Genomic DNA, 24308 nt, shown 5'->3' with positions numbered 1-24308 from the left:
CCAATCCCAAGAACTACAAGAACTGCCTTTATTAACTTCTGTGGCTTTTATATATTTCCTATTCTTCATAAACAAAATAACTGTATTTTAATATTTGAAAAGATATACATGTTTTAGCAATACAAAGATGCTGTTTGAGGTTTATTTGAGACTCTGCTGGAATACAAGTAACAGGGTAATAGACTCAAAGGCAGAAAAATAGTTTTAGGATATGTCTTCAGATGTCTGCAGAGGAGACATGACAATTAAACAAACCAGACGACCTGAAATTTGCGCACAGGCATTCATCAGGAACACTGGATGAAGTCACCCTACTTTGTCCCTCTTTTGCGTGCATGTCCCTGCCCTGCAAGTAACACTACCAGTCACGTGTAGAGGTCCCACCTCACAGTGCCCCGATTCAGTTTGAGTACATTATGATTGCTTCCACATGGGACATCTCTAGTTCAACAAGGGAAAAAGTGTTGTCACACACATTAAATCAAAAAAAAAAAAAAAAAAAAAAAAAAAAAAAAATCAAGCCACCAACAAACCTTGGCTAAACTGGAAAAAGTCCTGCAAATCCTTCTTAGACATTGTCTTTCAAATACATTTCACCCCAAATTAATACTAGCATAGTGATATATACCTTCTAAATCCACTATCTGTATCATGCTGCTGTGACTGCTGAAGGTAAGGTTTCATGTCAAATGCCAGAATGCCACATTCACCAGGTGCTAAAAGTCCCACACTAACTTAATTACCATGATTTAGGCAGGGACGTAAGCAAAGCACAAAACATTTGTTTTCAGCAGTATGCAAGACGAGAGTTTATTAATTATTGCTTTAAAGTGGGGCAAGGAAGGGGTCCAAAAAGCAGAACCCTACAGACTGCCTGGTTTTATACAGAGGGGGAAGAGAGAACCTGCCCTCCTCTACATGTTCTTGAATGACTTGGTGCGCTGCCAAATCAGCTCTCCAGCATAACAGTCAAAATGCTATCACTAGGCCTCCACTTTTGCTGTGGGCACCCATCAAAAGCAAATCCACCAACAAGAGCAGTTCAGGTTTACTGTGCTACCTGCGTTTCTGCTGGAGGAGCATGCTCTGCCAACTGCAATAGTCTAGGATTGCTCATCTGAGCACAACAGCAATACTAGTAAGACTACTACAATGATTTACATCAATGACATCTGTGGAAAAAGTTGTAAAAGCAGTTTAAAAATCAGGTAATTACCTTTCTTCTTTATTTGAACTTCTCTTGATCCAGGAGGTGCATTAATATCTCCTATCCCCTGAAAGTATACGTATTTCTTCACAGTTATCAAATTGGGTGCAAACTTCCAAACATCCTCTCTATCATCAATGATGCAAACCATGGAATCCCCACACGGGAAGAGATCTCTAAGAGACAAAACCATTGACAAAATGAGTCCAGTTTTAGGAATTGAATGAACTATCATTGAACTATCAATTAAAGTAGTTTCTGTGGATGGTCTGTTTTATTATGAGCATGTCTGTAGGACACGCTTATACATGAACTTAAAAATCAGCAATATTAAAATTACAGAATTCAAAATACAATATTTGAATTAATTAAAGGTTATAAAAAAATGAAACCACTATTTTTAAATCTCTATCCTAAAGGCTAGAAGCAGGAACCAACAAACCTCTGCAAAGACAAAACTTTACAAGATTTTGGTCTAGCTTTCAGAGTTGACAAATATGTTGACAAATAGCCCAATGCCAACTATCACATGGTCATATACTATCTATATATAAATAAGAAATAGACACAAGAACAGTTTTTAACGGGTAGACTCGCTCAATCCAAGACAAAAGTGGGAAAAATTACTGATATTTATATCACCTAGGAAGAGGTGGTAGAGTACTTAAGATATATACATGCATATGAAAATGGAGCAAGAGAAGAAAAATGCTTCCCATCAGCAAATATAGTCAGATGGGGAAGAGGCAATCATTTTTAATCTAGCTTTATGAAATACTAAACAGATCTGTCTTTTAGAAAAAAAAATCTTGGCCTTGTACTCTGAAAAAAGATCAGAACCTGATTTTAGACTAGAATATGAATCCAAGGCTCTAGATGACCTAATTTCAAGAAACATTAGAGAACAGAAGCTAGTCATATAGCACATTTGAAGGCCAGAATATTAGATAATCAAATACAAATTAACCTCAAACTGAGAATTTTGGCTTAATTAAAAATCCCACAACACAAGTCTTATATTTAAAAGCTGTGTAGATATGGTGCTTAGGGTTTAGTGGTGAACTTGGCAGTGCTGAGTTAATGGCTGACTTGATCTTAAAGGTCTTCTCCAACCTAAATGATTCTATGAATCTATCATAAGCCATAAAGTGGAAATATGGTCAAGTTATTACAAGAATAAAAAGTACAGAGTCAAAAACCATGATGCCATTGCTTCACGTTCTTACTGTTTTAGTACCACAGAACACATCAAATAGATGAAATGCTGCAACGCCCAACATCTCAGTTTGTTGGGATGGTGTTGGTATTTAAGAGGCAGATAAAGGGCTGCAAACATGTTAAGTACAGAGGGAATAATTGTTACTATATTTAGCATGTTCTGTCTCTTTGTTGTTCTGTTCTGTTTAATGCATAAGACCCACATACATACCTAAGATTCCCAGTTTTAGAAAATGGATCGATACATTCATCCCTTGACAATATCCGATGGGAAAAGAGCTTCTTTTCAGGGTCCAAAAATCCTTTTGAAAGAAGAAATTAAAACGTTAAAGAAGTTTGTTCCTTGTTTATGTTCTATATAATTCAGTTATTTTAATCTGTGCAACAGCAGTTTAAGAGACAATTTTAAGGTAAGAGGTATTATATGGGGGAAAAGGTAACCACAGTGGATCAAGTATTTCTAACTAATGCAGTGGGATTAATTTTAAAAAACCCCATCTCATTTTCTTTCAACATAGCAACAAAACTGAAATTAAAATAACTAAATCTGTAACAGCCAAATAAATTAGGCTGAAAGAGATACAGCAGGTGATAGATACACATGACTTTTGCAACTTACATTTATCTCTATATAGGTGGTTCTTTAAAGCTAAATGCTCTCCTTAGGTCATTATGCCTAGGAACTGCAGAGAAGTCTCACAAGAGTCGGCAATGTGCTGCAATACTTAAGCACAACGGGCACGTTAAGGGATGGTTTCAGCCAGAGCTCTTGCATTTGTAGGTTTTAAGTTGTACCACTAATAGCTACCTTAATACACTTACATATAATGAACATATCTTCGAATTCCTAGAAATACTTAAGCCCAGTTGCTGTGACTTTTCTGACTACACTCTTTATAAAAAAGACAAACCAAAAACAAAACAGAAGAAGCTGTGCTAGCTGACCTTAAAGCAAGATAAAATGCCGTTATTTAGGAAAATGGTGACTTGGGTGTACAAATATGCATGCACACGCTTCTGAACCTAGCCTCTAATAATGATGTTCATCTTCATGAGCAGATCACAGCCACATAATTGCTGAGAAACTGGCATTTTACACACCAATCTGAACCTTTCGTTTTACTGAATTTGCGATGAAGTTAGCATCAACTTGTCATTATTCATATGAATAATACAAGGCAGTCAACACTTATCTGGGAATGAATTTTTGAAGTTTTACTTTATTTTATATGGTGGAATTCAAAATGACTACAGGCTCTAAGGACCAACTTTAATTTTCTTTCAAGGAGCTCTGAGATTTGTACAGAACACATGTTCAGCTCCTTTTAGAAGTCCAGCTCCCAGAAGTACACTAAGTTGGGTCTTCAAAAACAGAGGGTATAAATTAAAAAAATTTTAAAAAATCAGTCATCACTTCTGAAAAGTTGATCCTGTATGTATTTAATATTCATGTGTAACTGGAATAACTTAAAACCCATAAAAGCAAGAAAATTCCGAGTTAAGGACAGAGGTTCAACCTTAACTCACCCGACTATGCTTAAGAATTGCTGCAAACTCGTAGAATCATCCCCTGTAGTGAGACCCTTGCAGTACCTAGGCATAACGAATTGAGAGAATTAGCTACAAAGATTTATTGCCGTACACACAGATATTTTGACAAACTACGTAAGTTGTCATACAAGTTGCTGTTCTCCTCAACCAAATTCTCTTCTGCTAATTATCTGACTACACAGGGACTCTCTACACTAAATTGGACGGGAGTGCACTGATTAAATGGTAAAACCACAATGAGGTACTCAGTTGTAGTGTTATCTAGCTAAAACAGTAAGAAAGGGGAAGTTGAACTAAAAGCCCGAACACAGAAACCCTGGCTGCCAGCGATCAGAGATGAGGTAGTGTTCTGGAGCTTTTCAGCAATACTTTGGTGAAGAGTTATTAATTTGAATATTTTTCCCTTTGATAATTCGCTAAAAATACACAGAGGATACAGGTCACCAGACATGCACACACAAAAATAAAAGCCCATCTTAAGAGAGTGGGATCTTTCAAAGCTAACTACTTGAATAGCAATATGGAAAACAGCACTCGTCTTTTAAAGAAGTTCTTTACATGTCTTAAGATGTTTGGTTTCTTTTGAATGTTGCCTAGGCAATTGAATCAACCTAACAAGCATAATCCCGATGTTTCCACGTTTCTGGGAAATGGCAGGTAACATTTCATTTGTCATACACCATTTGTTTTCTGCAATAGTATGTTAATATTGTGTTTAAATATTCACTATTCACTAACCTTTTTAGAGATTCTGCTCCATGCCAAAGCAAACAAGTAGTGGCTAAATTACATGCTATTAGTTAAAACATTAGCTTTTAATAGGCTTGTGATTGCAAATAGAACATAAGTCTGAAGAAATAAAAACTTTATTTAGAAAGCAAGTAGATGCAGATACACCCCTCCAAGCTAAAAGTAAAGGCTAAGATTTAACTTCTTCATTAAAAAAATAAAATCATCATAGTGCTTTCAGTAACAAAAAAGTGAGAAACTTTCATTATGAAAAACTCTAGTACCTTTAAAATAAAAATCTTTTCACAACCTACATATTTAAATATTTAGGAAGATAGTACACTGTTTAGATATTAACCTTTAAACATGAAGCTGCAGGCTTCAAATTGATGATGCCTTCCAAAGTGCTGGTGGCTTCTTCTTTAAAAAAAGTCAATGCAGACCACCGAAAAAGCATTGGGTTAGATGATGTCACTTTTCTGTGGGGGCATTTTTTTGCAAGTTTCCATGACTTCAGAGAGATGAAAAGGTCTATGTATAAACTCACTGAATATACAGAAGCTGCTAAAGTTTTCCTGAGATTTACTCTAAACTTTTGGTTTTCATTTTTTTTGTTTATTTATTCCTAACCATTTCCCAACACCATGTCCTGAAAAATTACAGTCATAGTTTGCTGCCTTGGTGCCGATAATGAATCTTTTTTTCTTGACATTTTTTTTTTTATTGGAGAAGTTTGCACAAGTTATTCCTGCAGAAGGATAAATGTTGATGAATTTCTCATGTTGTAAGCATGTTTAAAAATGTAAAGTCAAAAAGATTGAAGACAATGACTTGCTGTTTCAAATCAAAACTGAGCTTCCATTTACTCTCATAAATTAGACAATGTGCCCAGTTTGCCACTAAGTATTCTTGAACAAAGAATAGTGAAGACGCTATCGCTATCCTTTGACTGCCACATCACGAGGGACTATTCAGTAGACCTACCTAGCAGAAACTATTCCCCCCAGTAGTTTGTTTTCCAGTATCTCAGACTGGATCTTTGCACAATCTTATCAAGCCATGTTACCCGATTTTACATGGTGTCTCTTTGAAAAGCAAACTTGTAAACAAGACTTGTAAAGTTAAGTTAAAAAACCATCACAAGATGCAATGCTCAAAAGCAACTCACTCATACTGGAGAAGTCTCAAATCTTAAGAGACAGGTTGAGTTAAACTGCAGTTCCTAGTAGAAGTGACAATACACTAGGATCCAACATGCATCTAAAGAAGTTCTTTTTAAAAATAAATCTAAAATTGAATTTCTGAAGAATTAGGTCACCTCCCATTCTACTTCAGGTGCTACCTTAGAACCCGGAAAGAGCTGTTGACCTAACCGTCCAACCGCACTAGAGACCTTCAGACACTGATGTATGCACATATTCTGTCAATTATTTATTGAAAGACATCCTGTAATATACTTGCTGTAACAAACCATACATATGAATGCCCTTAACTTAGTCCTACTTTCTAAGCACCACTATAAATCTTACCAGTGATTTCACGTTACATTATTTTTGCTTAGTGGCCTCTGAACTCAAAATTCACAGTGGTATTTACTTTTACAACCAGTACTTAAGCTGACTTCAGTATTAAATACACCTAACTTCTCTTATGCAGAGTAAGAGGGGGGGGGGGGAGTAATAATTGGTCAAAGTAGTTATGTAGAAGAGAAATATTACAGGAAGCTCTAAATTATAAAATCCCAAACTCTTCTTCATAAACATACTACAAGATACGACTATGTAAATGTGTCATACTAAGAAAGGTTTTAGGATAAATGACTTCAGCAGACACAAATGGTGTTTAAAAATATCAGCTAATCCCACTTAACAGCTGATAGGAGTCAGCTGGGGTGAGGGAAAAGGAAAGACGTCATCTGTCTGCAAAATGAGGAAAAAGTCTTTCAGGACATGGAAGGAGCAGCTCAGACTTCAGATTTCACAAAAAAATACCGGATGTATGTGGAAGATCTAAGTAAACAACCTTTTTCTTATGAAAAAGATTTCTGGCATTTTATTACAAGTCCTTCCTTTAGGTAACATAAGGATAAAGGTAAAAGATCAAACTGACAGCTCTCTGTGAGAAAACATTTAACCAATACTGCCATCAAGTGTTCTCTATATGTACAAGCTATAGATTTCTCTGTTAACTGCACCTTGGTTACACAGGTGAGTATGTGCACCAAAGGCTGTATCAACTGTTTCTCCATAGCAACATATTTCAGCTGAAGCTATCATTGTCACTGCACACGTAATCCACTTGTAGTTCAAATGCTTTTGATGAGGTTAGACAGCTTCAGGCAAAAATCCAGAAGTCTGGAGATGTCAGGACGCAGCGATGCCCTAATTTGCTCATTTGGTGGTTATCTCCTCTGTGGAACAAATTAAGCAGCTCAAGTTTGATGCCCACAAAAAGGCTTGTCACACTGTAAGTATCAGTCTGTGCCAGCTGGGCAACTGCGGGTAATCCAAATTTTAGCTGAGAGATTAAAATGAGCAAATACAGGACCAAATCACACATTGAAAGAAGATCAATCACTGCAAAAGCACTCAGATATAATGAGTTAACTACCCCTGCAAGCCATTCTTCTCCCTGGCTCTGAAGCATATTTGCTGTAAGTCTTCTGACCTCAGGCCACAGGCAGATCTGGCACACAGATCCAAGTGAGGAAGACTGTCCACCCACTTTCTTACCACCAGGTAGTTAAACCTAGTGTGTAAAAAACCCTTCTCTTTTTGCTACACAAGAAATAACCACGCTCTAAGAACAGCAGGGTACAAAAGTGTTAATGCATTAGCAGTACACAACGTGTGATCCAACAGCAAGACTGACAAAGCTTTAGGAAGATTCTTCAAACAACTGGGCCAATGAATATTGACTGATGTAGAAACGTTCACTTGGATGGGCAGGACAGGACATGCCTCTCCTGAACTTTTTTTCAAGAAGAATTAGTTGGAGACCACAAATAGGTATCGCTTTCTGATTACAGAGGTGTCTTGAATTTGTCATTACAAGCATCTTCTATGGCTTATTTAACAAGCATAAAGAATTCTGGAATTACACTACTTTTTTTCTAAACTGTTCTAGAGCTAAACAGAACAGTCAGCTCTCTAACTGTTTTGGAATCTTCCTTTCTTGCCAAGAAGCAGGATCATCGGGATAGCGTTGCTCAAGGCACTTGGGGCAACATGACACAAAAAAAAGCAGATGTGAGAGACAACTTAAAAACAGCTGAGACACACCACAGCAGCAAGGACAGTTTGACATGCAGAGTCATAACCTAAACCATTGTTAATTATATTGTCTTAGTCCAACAGACTTAATAAAGGAAAATCTGAGGTGAAAAAGCTATTCTGTCAAGGAAGACTGAAGATGGGGCGAAAGCCAATTTTTCAGTTTAAACACACGGTCACACTGCTAACATGAATTTGGCCCCTATGCTTGCATAACAGGGTAGGTTTCTTTTATGCCTGTTGGAAAAAATAAAACATTTCAGCCAAGGACCTGCACCACAGACTACTATAACTAAAATTTAAATGCCAGTTTTCAGTTACTAGGAGAAAATACTGCTAAGTTCTTGTGAAGAATATGTGAGAATACTGCTAGATCTGTGACCTTCCTCAAATAAGCACATCTCAGCAAACAGAACTGCTGTAAATTGATTTACAGCAGCCAAACTTCCTTTGTTTGTCCTGCAAACACAGTGTGGGAGGGGATAGGGAGGGATGAGGGGATATAACTTCATGTTGTTGATTTTTATGGAACTGTTACTTTAGGTTTCTAAGACAAGTGATGTTGCAGATTATTTTTAGAGCCCATCAGCATCATTTCTAACTTAATTCAACAGGAAGGCACTAGCTGTCATGCCACAATGATTCTCTAACCATCAGGGAAGCAAAAAAAGCATGTCTGATGGGAAAAAAAGGATTATTTCTAAAGTTACAGGCCATATAGGCACCGTCTTGTAAATGAGCCAAGAATTCTGCTTACAGGACGATTTAGGAAGTTTTTGCACAAAGCAAAGAACAAATACTTGAAAACAACCACAGAAAGAAAACTAGTTATATGAGTATGAAGGCTGATTACATAAATATTGTTAAATGTAACATATACTCACCTGCAATTGTATGTGCATAGAGTCTGCTGCCAAAAGTAAAAACATGTAATTCGTACAGCTTGGCAATTTTTTCCAGGAATTCCTTACAATGAGGACGTAAACGAGTATGCAACATAGGCTCACCTCGACCTAACTGGAAATGAAATATTCCCTAGAAGAAAAAGCATGTTTCATATTATCAAAATACTAAACAAAAATGCCAGCATTCCAGAAGTGCCCTCTTCCATCGCTTCCACTACTTTTATTTGGTCTGACTAGGCTAAAGCAAGTTTCGGCCACAGAGATTATGTGGATGAATAAAATCCAAAGCACATTTTTGCTCTTTGTCAGACAGTCCAACACTAAGTTCTTCCAATGCAGGAAGCTGCACTGTTGAAGTTTATGACCAAGGTAACTTTCATTCAAACCTTTACTTACAGCAAACCAATCTGAATAAAGCAGATTGAGAAACTTCTCAGAAAGTTCAGGATCTCACTCCTATCAGTACTACTTAGTGAACTTCACTCAGATATTAGTTTCCAAACATACTAAACTCAGAGAAAAGACTTTGCTGGATGAAAATCAATACTATTATGTCTATGGAAACATACCATCAGATAGCAAACCAGGAAGGAAATTTGCACATAAAGACTCCAGTTAAAAAAAAAAATAAATAAAATTCTCAGTCTTTTAAAATGTTTCTTTTCAGACCATCATTTATACAGATGAAGACATAGCCTTTCAAATACACAAGGTTTTTTTAATCTTTAGGCTGAATGTTCACTCTTCCTCTTTTTCTCAATTGCAATTTACATTTACAGCTTGTTCTTTGCTAGCAGGTGTGAACACATGCTGAACCTACTGAACACATTAGAGTGGCAGAAGAAAAGAAAGAGGAACTAAACAACTGTAGTTTAGATGACACTCGTTTAAATTTGCATACCCCTGTACAAGACACTACAGATACATTCCAACATGCTTCTTGTGTTAAAGTTTCCAGACAGGAAATGTTACAAGCTAATAGTCCATACCAACTCAATAACAAGTGTTGCATGAAGAAATTAAACAGCAACACTGAAACTGTGTCACTGTCATTCTCCCTCTGCCCCAAAACAAAACTGAAGGAAAAAAAATCACTAGACATATTCATGGAATGACAGATGTAGTAAAACACGGGATTACTCAAAAAGGGAGTTCAAACAGTAATTCACTGTAACTGCCTCAGACTTGGAGGGAAAGAAGTCTCATTACTGAGTACTCTGCTTGTGAGCTGTAGAGGAAGGAAAGCAGAGATTAAAAATAGCTACCTGAAACTTGTTGCTTAAAGTGACTGGAATGGAAAAGTGCAGGAAAGCGTAACTAGAAGAAAAACATCAATTTAAACATAGAGAAAGAAGGACCATATCTCAGAAGACTTGTTTCTCATTTTGTTATTCTTCAACTACTGTTTTACCTAACCACAGAATGTTTTCTTAAAGAACCATCGTGTAACTATGGTTAGAAATATTCCTGTTGTTACTTTGGCTTGAAAGCCAACACCTAATACTTACCTTATTAGACATTTGTTGGCAGTGCTGTTCTGTAGTATGGATCAATGTCTGGTCCAGATCTACCATGAGCACCAGTTTTCGATTTCGATGAAGCCGCTGTTGATCTTCTCTTCCTAGCTGCTCAGCTTGCTGTAACAAAATATTCACAATGAAGCTTATCTTAGAAGAAATAAAGTTAGGTTTATTGCCTTTTGTCTATTGTAAACTTGAGAAGTTCTGCTACAAACTGCATAAGAAATGATGCTTCAATATAACTGTAGTGATGGCATCTTGTCAGCAATTCTTCTACAGAAAAAAATACTCCCAGTCTACTCCCAGATCTTTGTGATACTAACTCTTAAAAATCGATAAACTCAACACAACAACATCCACATTTAATAAATAAAAACCCACCACATTAAGGCTAAGAGTCTTGAGAGGAAATAGCAGTAGCTTTGGGTACACAAAGGCTAAGTTCATCAGTAGGTATGAAAACTCTCGCTGCTGTGTTCAGCAATCTTGATTCAATTACGTACAATATGGCTGACAACACTAGGCTGAGTATAAATCTGAAGCTGCTAACGACAGAAATGATTCTCACTGTCAGTTTAAGATTAAAGAATATATGCCTTCAGATGTAAATAGATTGTGTGGTTCTACGTGGCCACTGATATCAAAGACCTTATACCCAGGAAATCTGAGTTGAAGTTTACTCCTCATGCATATTTACAAACTTCTGAAGTACCACATTAAGCTCTGCATTCAATTTAAACCCCTTCTCATAGCAAGCTGCAGTGTTACCCACAAGACAGCTAAACTTAAAAGCAAAGTTAAGTGGAACATTATGAAGAAGCAGGAGTTGAGTGCAAAGCACCCTTTGAAACACTCCTCTATGGTGGGGACACTTCTAGCCACTTATATCTTCACTTTTCTCCTCATGGTATTCTTTAAAGAATTACAAAAAAAGAGCAAGCAGTAACATAAAAAGGTAAGAAAAGATCAAGTTGGTAAGGAAAATAAATAGAATGTTTACCTTCAAAAGAAACATGCTTTTTCCTCTAAAAGAAACCGCTATATGAACAGGCATATTTTGATAACTTAGCTGAATGTAACATTTGAAAAGTAATTAAATAAATTTAATGTACAGCTAAGTTGCAAACATACTAGCTTTACTGTATTTTGTGAGACCAACTTCAAGGTGAAAGGCGAAGCTAGTTTTCAAAGACATTGCAAGCTTTGAACACATTTCAGTTAGTGGAAACTGAACTTTCCACAAACTGCTCATTCTTAGAGACAAAAATCACTGAAGTAGGAAGTTTTCAGGCTGCTGTGACAGAAGCGCCATCTTTTCAGCGGACAGCTCTAAAAGAACACTATGAAAACTGGTAACAATCAATCTGCATTACAATAAACACACAAAATCCCTGGGCTACTGATATTCAACAGCAAATTTCTCTTTGAAAAGGGAAGCCAAACTTTCTGTATGAAATACACACAACATTGAAGAAGCTGCTATAACCAAGCTTCTCAACTGTGGAGCTACAGTGAAAGGTATGAATAAAGAAAGCATGATAGTACTTACCTCAGAGCTGACTTTCAGTTCTGGGACACTGTGAACCATAGACACAGTTGCTGTGGATAATGGCATATTCTGCTTTCCATTCTTGCTTCGTATCCTAATCACACAGGGAACAGAAGCATCAAAAGAGAGAGTAACAGTTTAGTGAAAAGCTGAATGCCAGTATGTAGCATCGAACTAGTCACCACCAAAAAAACCAGGATTAAAAAGAGCTATTTTGACTAATATACTCTGTCAAATTATTGTTAATGCAAGTTACTGAATAAAATGGATAAACAGATCAAAGCAGCTCACCATAAAAACCTTGCAAGAACCCACTGTAATTATGCTTCCATATTACTATTTCATGAAAAACGATAGTAAGATGAAACTGGCATCCATGTACTGATTTGCCTTAGAAAAGTTATAAACACAGCATAACTACCAAACCATTAAAATTTAAAAACTATTCCTTTCCTTTTTTTGCAACCACAGCATCCAATTATCTACTTTTCTCCAAGACAGACTATGAAATAAATTGAAGCGAAGGATAGGTAAAGTTACTTTTCAGGTACAGCACAGTAACTTATGTGTCACTGCTGCTTCAAGAAAAGCATCCAAAAAGTCCCCATACATGCTTTTCCCTTTGGCACAAACAGAATGAGGGACTACGTGTGTGTGCCTGTATTTATTTTATTTATGTGTACATTATACAGTCTTACTTGTATATATATATCTATGTGATACAGATGCATGTATATACAGATATATATTCTGTATGTATTAATATTTATCACCCTTGTATATAAGAGTGCATGCATCTGTATACACACAAGTATGACATTCCCTAAAAACTGACAAACTAACCCCACATTAGCGTCAGTATCACTAGCTTCCAGCTTACACAGATCACTTTGTTGGGAACTGATTCCTAATTTTAAAGACATTATTTATGGTTCACCAACATTAAAAAAATACTGCCATACAAATTTTTTCCTATGTGACACATCCACATCTTTTCACTCTCCCAAGTACCTGTCCTACCAAGGACAAAATTTGGTATCAGACCTACAGCCAGGGTTAAACTTCACCCAGTTTTCACTTCACAACAAGCAAGCTCCCAAGGAAAAAAGTGGTACTGAGCTGTGTTGAGGCAGACACAATCAGCGACAGATATGCTTTTACTGTACCACAGTGTTTGGAAACGCTGACACCCAGAAACGAAAGACAGATTTCACTTGGTCCAAAGTTTACATGCACATTTTAGCATCCTACATCCTTTGCTTCAGAGTTCAGAACACCTCTTACATGTAACGCTGAACAGTATTTAAATAAGCCTTTAAAAAAGATGAACTGTTTTAAGACAACTTGTTGAATCAGCGTAAGAATTGTTGAACAGAAAGGATGCACCATGGACTTAACACCCAACAAGCTGAGGGTAAACTGGCTGTACTCACTTTTCTTTGAGCAAGAAAAGTACTGATGCTTTTGAATTGCCTTCTGATACAGGCTCGGTAGACCTAACACATTCTTCCAGATGTATAAGCCATTTTATACAAAAGGAAGTCATCTGAAGTAGAGGAGTATTAACTGAGAGAACTGAATTCACTGCATACCCTGAATTTATCTAGATTTTTAATGAAATAGCAGCAGTAAAGCAAGACTTAGATGTGACTGTATTCAACCCTCAAAATCAAGTATTCAAGGCAGGCAAAACCCTATTTGCTATTATCCTAACGTTTTGCTGGGTTTGCTGTTTTGCCAAAAAACACTTGTTTACAAAATATTAAGTCAACTTTTCATTAGAAGTTATATCCAACCATTAACTGGGCTACATATTGCAAAACATTTTAAATATTCAATGCGCTGGCTTATGGGATAATGTTCACAAAACAATTCTTAATAGCAGGTATGAATTAAAGTGAAACCAAAGTATTTCCTTTCAAATGAAGTGAGCATGCAATATTTATTTCTAAAATCCAGGCTACTATATAGTCCATTTTGGACAATAGCTGTTGAATTAGTAATATGATATACATAAGAAGCATTCTCTTTACCAACTATATTAGCAATGAGACAGAGCAAAAGAGAAAAACAATCATCTTTTCAATTTGCTTTATTTTTGGCCTAAGGCTTAAATGTCTTTAGTTCCATGGCAGACTATTTCACAAAAAAAATTGAAACCAGTTCTGAAGCCTTAAATTTAAAGCACTGGAGACAAGCTAGCTCCTGTTCAGACACAGTACAAATGAAGCAAGGTCACATGAATGAGACTGATATTACCTCACAGTTACTTACACCTATACAGATAAGACTCTCGGGTTATTAAGTCACTGTTGATGCACCTTAGAACTTTTTACCCTCAGTTACTAGTACATATAAAGCAAAGCAGGATACATTGTGATGAGAATTCGTCTGTATGTAAGCTCTTTACATTTTCTACCTAAGGTAGTAAGTTACCCTACATTTATCTCCACAGAAAGCAAGCATGCACAGTTATTAAGTCATAAATTTGTAACATGAGCTGTAACTCAAGTACCCACATGGCGTCTTATTCACCCATATCCCTTGTTATGAATCCTTGTAATGGCTAGAAGGAAATAGAATTCTAAATAATGTATCTGTGACTATTGTGACATATAAAGAGAAAGAGGGGGCGTATTTGAAAATTTCAGGGTGACAAAACAATTGCCTTGTGTAAACAGCAAACGTAAATTAAGACACTTTGCAACAGTGGCACAGATCTTGCCTATTTCCTCTTCACATGTTGGTTTTACCCACAAGGAACACAGATTCCTGCCTACAATTTTTCAGTTAAAAAACACAGGTTATTGAATGATTACACTACTAATAATGTGATCAAGAATTAATATATTCAGACCACTCAACTTTAAGCAACAATTCTGTGAGTCGTTCTCTACAGATTTTTTTTTTTGAAGCAGCAGCAAACGTGAAAGAGTGCTTTGTGCTGAAATTTACCTTTTAGAGGAAACTCCCTCTCAACTTTCCTTATAGGAGCACTCTGAGTAGACCTACTTATGTTAGGCAGTACAAATAATATTCTCCCTCCCTACTAATATCTACAGCTTCGGTCACCCTTATATATACGATTCACAAATACCAAGACTCAGAATGGAGAAGCACAGATGACCTTACAGCAGCATTTCAGTACCTAAAGGGGGCTTGTAAGAAAGCTGGAGAGAGACTTTGTAAAAAGGCATGTAGTGAAAGAACACAGGGCAATGGCTTTAAACTGAAAAAAGGCAGATGTAGATTAGATACAAGGAAGAAATTCTTCACTGTGAGGGCGGTGAAGCACCGGCTGCCCGGAGCAGCTGTGGGTGCCCCATCCCTGGCAGGGCTCAGGACCAGGCTGGGTGGAGCTTTGAGCCACGTGGGCTGGTGGAAGGTGTCCCCATGGCAGGGGGTTGGGATTAGATGATCTTTAAGCTCCCTTCCAAGCCAAACCACTCTACGAAGTGGGAGAAGGCAGAGCTTGGATCCTTAATCACAAACGAAGAGAAGCTGGACAAAAATGCTGAGCATACTTACTGAGTCAGGTCCTGGCCACACTCTGCACACAAGCCTTTCATAACCACAGGATGGCTGCATCCTTCCAGCCTCACCAGGACACCCCTGAAAAAGATGTAGGCATTCAGTTTACTGCAGGCTGATTTCAGACACTTAGATTAATGACCGCAGATAGGAAGAGTTCAAAGAATCCTTTCTGGTTATGATTTCAGTGTCAGCCCCCTAAGATATATGTTTTTAACCCAAAATGGGGAAAAAGACTCCAAGTTTTTAAATTATTCAATTTCACGCCTTTAGAAGTCACCAAAGCATGTATTCATGTCAGTTTCTAACCTTAGTTTAGCAAAGGCCTTTAGCATATTAACAAAACAAGTGGTGTTTGTCCAGAAACAGTTTATATTCAATTAGATATGATTCTCCATTAATATGATACTGAGCTACATAGTAATGACATTCAAATATGGAAACTTTAGAAGGAGAGAATCATTTTGATTAGAAAAGACTTAAGATCATCAAACCCACCTGCAAACCTAACACTGCCCAGGCCACCACTAAACCCTGTCCCCAAGCACCACATCCACACGTCTCTGAAACGCCCCCAGTGCGGGTGCCCCCTCCCCGGGCAGCCTGTGCCGGTGCCTGACCACCCTTCCAGGGAAGAAATGTCCCCTCACCCCCACCCTAGCCCTGCCCTGGCGCAGCTCGAGGCCATTCCCTCTGCTCCTGTCGCTCCTTCCCTGGGAGCAGAGACCGACCCCCTGCCCACAGCCCCCTGTCAGGCAGCTGTAGGGAGCCATCAGGGCCCCCCCGAGCCCCCTCCTCTCCAGGCTGCCTCCCCCCTCAGCCTGTGCCCCAGCCCCTTCCCCAGCCCCTGCCCGGCTCTGGACACGCTCCAGCCCCTCAGCGTCCCTCTGGCAGCGAGGGGCCCAGAGCTGAGCCCAGGGCTCCAGGGGCAGCCCTGACAGGGCCCGGCGTGGGGGGATGAATTCTATGATGGTTCCGTTATTATTTATTATTATTTTTTTTGTGTCATGATAGAAACATACATTGCTTCAGTCTTCTCACAAAAATATATTAAATTTTGACCTTAAGCCTTGGATTGCCACAATTTGCAATAAAGACATGCAAAAGGCTAAAACACACCAGAAAGTAGAGCTTGAAATGCAGAGAAGTGTGACCTTTAATATTCCAAACCGCTTAGAAGACAAAATATGTTTTTCAGTTGAATGATCCAAGTGAAGTACTCCTTTAATTAAAATTCAGTTCTCGAAATTCAGGGTCTTGAAAAATCTCATAATTTGTTTTCTCTCAATTACTTCAACATTCACCATAAAAAAAAAGGGGGGGGAGAATTCTCTTAATACAGTTGAAAGAGCTGATCTTTCAGACTAAGCTTTTTTTTTTTTTTAAACTCTAATAAATAGATATAGTTTAGCTACCACAACATTTCCCCAACTCTGTGACTATGACCTGCAGCATCTCTCTAGTATCGCAGAAAAATAAAAAAAGTCAAGCAGCTAAAAAAACAAAATCCAAGCTCTTTCATGAGTTGGTTGTAGTGTTTTCTCTTTAGGTTCAAGTCTGCATTGCAGTAAGCAGACAGCACCAGGAAGAAAACTGCTTTGCATGCTTACATCTCTCATTCATACTGTTGACTATTAAGCATTTGGGAATTCCAAAAGGAAACCCACTTTCCAAATTACATCTGCAACTGCTCACTTCCAGTGTGTCAGCCATTTCTCAATGATCAGAAAACCAATGATTGCTAACAAAACTGCAGTTAATGCCTGTGCTGAGGGTAAGACAAGCTATTTTTGTGGCCCGTCGCTACTGGCAATCCACTGTTTGATTATTTAGCTGTCCTCTCATCCCCCTGTGTTTGCGTTACTTCATTTGAGCTTCCCTTTGACAGTATGTCTGTCTTGCTGTCTTTTACCTTGGTTCACAGCTAAACTCCTTTTCATGCTACTAACTCACACTAACGACCATGTCAGGACTGCTCATATTCAACCCGTGTTCAGTGTAGGAACCTGAAACTACACAAAACACCTAAGAGGCCACCCCCAACCCTGCCGTGAAACAAGCTACAGCAGTGTGCGTAAGAGTTTACAATGACTGAAGTTTTACCCCAGTTTAATTGGTTTTCAGCAGTTCAGGAGCAAACTTGCATCTTTTGATGCCAGCTTAGAAGCCAGAATATCTTCAGGCATTCTCTGCTTTGCATCCAAGGTAACGTCACATTCCAGGAATGAGACCGGAGGAGCTGGTATACTCCTGGGCTGAAGTATGATTCAAATTCAGGCATACAAGCATTTCCATTCACATACAGGTACACATCAACTAATCCTTTTGATTTTAACAGAGCAGAAATTCTTTCAAGAAAATTATGAGTACTAAATTATTTATCAATACTGTTCCTAAACAGCACCACTACGCCTTATCACATACCAAACAGCACCACTAAGTATCAGTTCTGCCCCTGCACACTTAAATATGACCACAACACTTAATTTTACGATGCTTGCTGGAGATAAGTACATGATACCAAGCCCTCTGCCACACCATTCCCTGTTATGACATTTAACACAAAGAGCAGAGGAAGAACTCCAGCGCACTGGCAAACTTCTGAACACCATATTACCAAGCTGGTCAAGTTTCAAGTACAGCTGTCAGGATTTTAAGCAGACTTCTCCCAGAGGAAAAACCCCAAAACCCCCACATACTACTTAATGCTGCAGAAAGAAGGCCTGAACTCATACTAAGGTTTAAGCAAACTTAGGTATTTTATTCACTTAAAATTTTTGCACATATGCTTTAATTACTAAAAAGGACTATACTATGGAAGAACAAACATGGAACTCAAGCTAGATTACCTTTTTGAGTTTCAGAACTGGAAACACTCCTTTTACTGCTGGAAGTGAGGGACTTTCAAGATATAGTGGCCAAGATCCAAGACAATTATCAGATAAGAGCAAGCTGAATCAAAGTGTGCATGTCTATTTTTAAATGGCTACACATACCAAATAGGGGTTCTGGTTTCTGCTTGTTCTCTTCTCTGGGTCATGAGTAAAACCCACTTGAACAGAGCCACTCCCTACTCCATTTCTGGAGAGAAGAAACAGATTTCCCCCCACCCAAATCTTAAGAATTACAATATATTCTACTGCTGGCAGCATTAACAGCATCCTCCTCTTTCTCCCAAAACTTCTCCAGGACCCACTTGGTGATAAGCAGAGCTCATCAGCTACTTAAAACAATAACGTTCCAAGGAAAACTGCCACAAAACATGCAAAATGTTTTTTCAGTTTTACAGTCACAACTATGCAAGTGAGTCAGGAACTAAGGATGAGCTGCTGGGCTGTGAAAGGCACACATTTTTTGGGAGGAGGCTGTGAAGGGTGTAGATCATTCCAATATGCACCCTGAGAGCCAAAGGGCTGCAACAGGACAGCGAACTGCTCACACAGTTTCTTTTAAGTATCAAAATACAATGGGATTTAAGTGAAATTTGAACAAGTAAATAAAGAAACCCACTCCAGGATCTTACTCACATTCTTTCCAGATGTGCTTTTAATAAGAAACAGAGATACTAGGTGTGCCATTATAGCAAAATTTTGTTTTTGTTGCAATAGTCATGGATAGGGACATTAACTAACAGCCTCAGGATGCTGATGACCATAAGCCTATCACTGTTCTCCCAGTGCTTCCATACTTACATATTTTGACTGTTTCTAAACCAAAGTCTTTTAGCAATATCTGCTTTCAATCAGCAGCATGGGAAAGGAAAAAAAAAAAAAAGCTTTCATGAAACCCAACACAAGCATTTTGCTTTAATTAACAGAGGAAGTCAATGCCTTTGCCAATTCTAATGCCTGGTCATTAGTGCTGACTCCAAATGTAAGAATTTTGTATCAAGCACAACCATGGCTGTGGTTCCCAGTAGGTTAACTACAGCAGGAAAGCCAGCATGTAAAGTTCTTATAGCTACGCTACAGTTTGCAACTCCTCAGTTGTAGCAACCTGTTAACTGGTTCACTTCAGTGAACCCATCACAAACAAAAGAGCAATCCCCTAAAGTTTTTATTATTTTTTAAATCTGGGTTTTTTTCAGCATGATCTAACACTTTCAGCAGCAAAGAATGACGGTAGCAAGTGCAAGAGTTATAGAAGGACAGGAGCAAGAACTTCTTGAGCTGACTTATGGAGGAGAACACCTACCTGCAGCTGGGGGATCAGCCAGCTGCAGCACACGAATACAATGGCCATCAGATCACTTCACTGAAGAAAACTACAGAGCTGTACCTTAAAGGTACCCAGTTATCTCTGTTATTCAGAACTAGTCTAACTAGCACACTAGCTGTGGCCTTCTGATATAGCTTGGCTCCACTTCCAGAAGCAACTGCTCCAGTAGCTTGCTGCCAAAGAAGGGCAATGGCTTACCTTCTTTTTCCCCCACCCTGTCTCCTCTGAAAGCCCACCCTTTCCTTTGGCACTTCCAGAAAGGACTATTTCAGTCTCCCAAGGTAGAAGGACTAACCAGGCTTTTTGCTCGATTTAAAGTCTCAGAGCAGCTGATAGAGGAGTCCAGCAAGGATGACTGATGCGAAAAGATCAGTGGTGCAAACGTTTTTACAAAGAGTGCCAAGACTGGGGAAGGGCAGAGGCACTTTCAACAACTCCCATTTTCTCCCCACACTAACGAGGCCACTTTGCCAGCATTTATTTCACTGATCTGTTCAAGACTAGCTTGAACATCTCTGTGCCATGGAGATGTAAGTTTGATTTATTAACAAAATCTTTCAAGAAACCATGCACTGGCATAGAAAATATAGCAGTTTTTCAAAGGTGAGAATGGGAAAACAGACAAAATTTGTAAGACAAAGCTACTGCCCTGCACTTGCTTGTATCTCACAAGTATCTCTCAAAAGCCAAGAGACTGCTGGGTGTCCTCAGATTAGTTTGGGATAAACAAAGATGTCAAATACCACAAAGTCACATACCCCAAGCTGTCACCCTTAAAGCCACTGTTCTCAATCTGATGCCATATGCCCTTGCAATTAGCATTAAAAGATGTAAACCCATATTAATGCAGCAAAATGCAATTCTGGTGTACAGGTGAACAAAAGCCCCCAGGCAGGTTTTGCAGCATGCTTGAGGGGGTGTAAATGGCAAATTGTCAAGGGGCAAAAATACCAACTAAACACATCTCAGATCAATGATTACTAATACCAATTATTACTGAATCAACCAACTGATCTAGAACAAATAAGAGTACACAATCTTTTAGCTGTCGTAAGACTAGAACGGCAGACAGATGAAGTATGATTCAACTTAAAGCCTGCTTCTACAGTTTAATTTACATAAATTTGTGAAACAGTGGTATTTTTGTTAGCTTATACCAGAACATTTTGTGGTATGTGGCTGCAGCATTTAGAACCACCACAAAGAGCCTTCAAGTGCAATTTACATCAAACTACAGCCTCTGTTACATAGGATTCCAGTTCTGTAGCAAGGATTTTTCAAAGCCTTAATCGCCTTGAAGTCACCATGTAACAGTTTAGATATTTAACCCATTGTATTGATTTATTGAATTAACCCTCATCAATATCTGTAAAGAAGCAAAGAGAGTCCTTGAACATTTGATTAAAAATACCAAGAATGACAAGTACATGTGGCCCTTGCTGCTATGGGCAACACACGGCCTGCAGTCTCCTCCAGATGTTGCAAGAGACTTGTCTCATCAGTTCTCTACAGAATTCATTTGATTTACACTCCAGAACAAGCAAGCAGAGAAGGCTGTATTTCAAAAATGCATAAGCCCCAAAGGCCTCACCCAACCAAGGAGCCATTTTGATAAACCCCCCAAAAACAAACAAAAAACTCCCCAAACCCATGCCCTATCCTAGCATGATGCAAACATCAGGATAAAGACACCTTTCTAATTACAGTAACTATATAATAACAGCTGCTGCAAGTGAAAGCTTAGGTTCACACTTCAAGGCATCATCTCAGCTCTCCAAAGCTAATGGGGAAATCATGGGCCTCAAGATTTTTTATGTGTTTTTTTTTTTCTTTTTCTATTAAGCACAAACTATTCACCATTATGAGTTAAGGTGTGTGTGAACTTTAAAACATCTTAGAACAGAAAAGCTGAAAAGTCATTTTCTTCTACTTTTCAGACAAGGCATCTGTTCAGGTTTAGATGTAGGTCATGAATGCCATGAGAAACTCAGGCCCAGAGTTTCTGGATTTTATTTATAACCCAAAAGATGCCTTAAGCATGAAGTCTATTTCCATGATTTGCAAGCCTTAAGGAAGTATTTCCGTTTATCTCTGGAGAAGAGTTGGCATTACAAGGAAGGAGGTAACCCTCTCTAACCTTCCATGCACACATCTATGGGCAGAGCTTCTTACACGTTTCAAAAAGCCATGTCAGAAGTTAACAACGTACAATAACAAGGTTCAAATGCAGCAAATTAGTTTGCCCTGCCCCTTACATAAAGTCTAGTGAATCTTTCAAAGATGAATTAAAAATGTTCAAGATTAAAAAAACCCAACAAACTAACTAAAATCTTATTTGGGAGAACTCAAACCTTTTTTTTAAAGGTAGGAATATAGTTCTCCATACTTGTACATAAAAAAACCCTCAAAACAATGAAGTTCATACAGAATGAATTCAAGAGTACAGAGTTAAGAGTTCATGTCTTTCTAACTTGTTTCTTCAGTATTAAGCAGTACTTTTAACAGTAAAGAGAAGAAAATAGGCTGTCGCATCCCAATAATCCACTGAAGCAGCAAACTGTTCCGCAGTCCGTGCCCCCATAGTTATTGTCGACTAGTGACATTACTATTTTATGCATTTGCATTTCCACTGCCACCTCTCTCTGATTGCAAAGTTAGCAGTCACACAGCACTTCCCAAATACTTGCAGCACAACTCTGGTTGAGAGCTGAGGAACTGCATCCAACAGCACAGGGCCATAGAGACTGGAAAATTACTTCTGTGTTTACACACAGATTACATATTCTTAACTGAAGAGACAACTACCAGTTGAAGCAGTAACAGTAAAATCAAAGTAAACTCGCATCCTTTGACTCCCTGACTACACTTAACATAAGTACTTTACACCAAAGGTAGAAACGTTATTGGAAAAGCCCCATGGGACTTCAAACTGCTGACAGCATCTAAGAGGTATTTGCAATTTCTACACATAAACATCACAGCAATAGTCTTAATTAATGTCAGTTACAGCTGGAAACATAACACATATCATAGCCAGCTTCCTTCTACCACATAACACATCTTAGAAAAGTAAGAATTATGCAGGGTATAAAAGATGTTCTGAAATAGTTAAAACATAGTAGCTTTAAGAACACATCCAAATCTAAAACCAATGAACTGTGACTGTAGTTTTAATATGAATATCCAGGATTTTCACTGTTAGACTAAAGAAGGGATTTCATCTTTTATGATTTCCCCTCTCAGCATTTCATAAATCCACTGCCATCAACACCTGCTTGTATAAGAATCACAGAGCAAAAGCAATAAATGCTAAGTTTTTTGGGTTTGTTTTTGTTTTGTTTGTTTGTGGGTTTTTTTTGGGTTTTTTTGTTTGTTTGTTTTTTTAACAAAAGGGAAACTACTTCACTCACAGGAAAAGCTGTCAAGGGAAGAATGAGGCATGGTACAGCTCCTAAGAAAACCTACCTGCAGCTTTCAAAGGAAACATTTCTACAAAGTTTCCATTATCCCAGTATCCATTTTCTAAACCACTGAAGTGCAGCTTTTTAGCACACACACTTCAAGACAAGCTCACTGGTTCAGCAACATCCGACAGCAGGATCAAAAATCAGAGTCATCCAAGTGGCATATATAGATATATATACACATCTATATTATGAACACTGCCTACTTCACTGGCATTTGTGACTGTACATTCTTCTAACTGACAGAATAGTAATTAACCTAGAACTGCAGTCTTCTCAAGCCACACTTCAACTTTCACATCAGTTAAGGAACAGTATACACAGCTAAACTGCCTCAAGACCAGGTGACAGCAGTCCTGGACTAATCCCACCTCTGACTCCTTTCTGTTCCGTTTAGGTGTATACCTTCTCAGATCCCTCACCTCTCCAGGGAAAGGCAAATAATTTCCCCTTATCTCAGACCAACTTACCACTGCACTCCCACCCCCAGCCAAGATCACCTGTGATTACCTGAACAGATCTGGTTTGCCTTCTGCACCTGCAGGCACACTTCTAGAGCAGCAGCTACAGATGAACGCCAACACGGCCTGGACACCAAAGCAGAGAAAGATGACCGAGGAAGAGACAGTCTGACACACACACAGCCTGCAGCAAAGCTATATATACGTGGGTTTTGCTGCTTCATAACAAATCTGGGAGAGCCTTGTGATGTACGGGCATTACACTTTCTCCAAACATTTTATCACCGTCTTCTTAGAACAAGACAGTTAAGCAATCATGGTCCCTCTGTCTATTACTTCCAAACAACAAATAAAATGTGAAGCAGCTTACTGTAGGATGCAGAATCCTCAAATCTAACAGCTTCCTCCTCTCCTTTTCCTTTATTGATACTGTGACAAACTTACTGTGACACTACCCTCTGCATACGTTTTCCTCTGGGACTTGCTGTTAAGCCAAATGAACACAGTTATATAGGAAAATTTAATAACTCTTAACATCCTTAAAAGCAATTATGAACAACACTGCACAAGTTATGCAGCAGCATTTAGATCAAGGAGCAGCAGCTCCACATTTGGCAAGAGCCACGTGACATTGCACGCCTGTCAGGACATCCAGCAGCATCACACGAGCCCAGAATCCCAAC

General features: G+C 38.4%; 1 protein-coding gene across 1 annotated transcript in view; it reads right to left on the bottom strand.

Moving 5' to 3' along the window:
• The window catches only part of CTDP1 (CTD phosphatase subunit 1), a 110496-nt gene that overhangs the window by 79134 nt on the left and 7054 nt on the right, over positions 1–24308 (bottom strand). Inside the window, exons 2-7 of the mRNA XM_055799288.1 lie at positions 15480–15563; positions 11952–12045; positions 10391–10519; positions 8862–9012; positions 2637–2727; positions 1217–1383 (exon numbers count right to left, since the gene is read on the bottom strand). Of these exons, the coding sequence (XP_055655263.1) occupies positions 1217–1383; positions 2637–2727; positions 8862–9012; positions 10391–10519; positions 11952–12045; positions 15480–15563 (716 nt within the window). The remainder of the gene's footprint in view (positions 1–1216; positions 1384–2636; positions 2728–8861; positions 9013–10390; positions 10520–11951; positions 12046–15479; positions 15564–24308) is intronic.

Source organism: Falco peregrinus, chromosome 3 (genome assembly GCF_023634155.1).
Source record: "Falco peregrinus isolate bFalPer1 chromosome 3, bFalPer1.pri, whole genome shotgun sequence".
NCBI lineage: Eukaryota > Metazoa > Chordata > Aves > Falconiformes > Falconidae > Falco > Falco peregrinus.
This window is presented reverse-complemented; position numbering and strand designations above follow the sequence as displayed.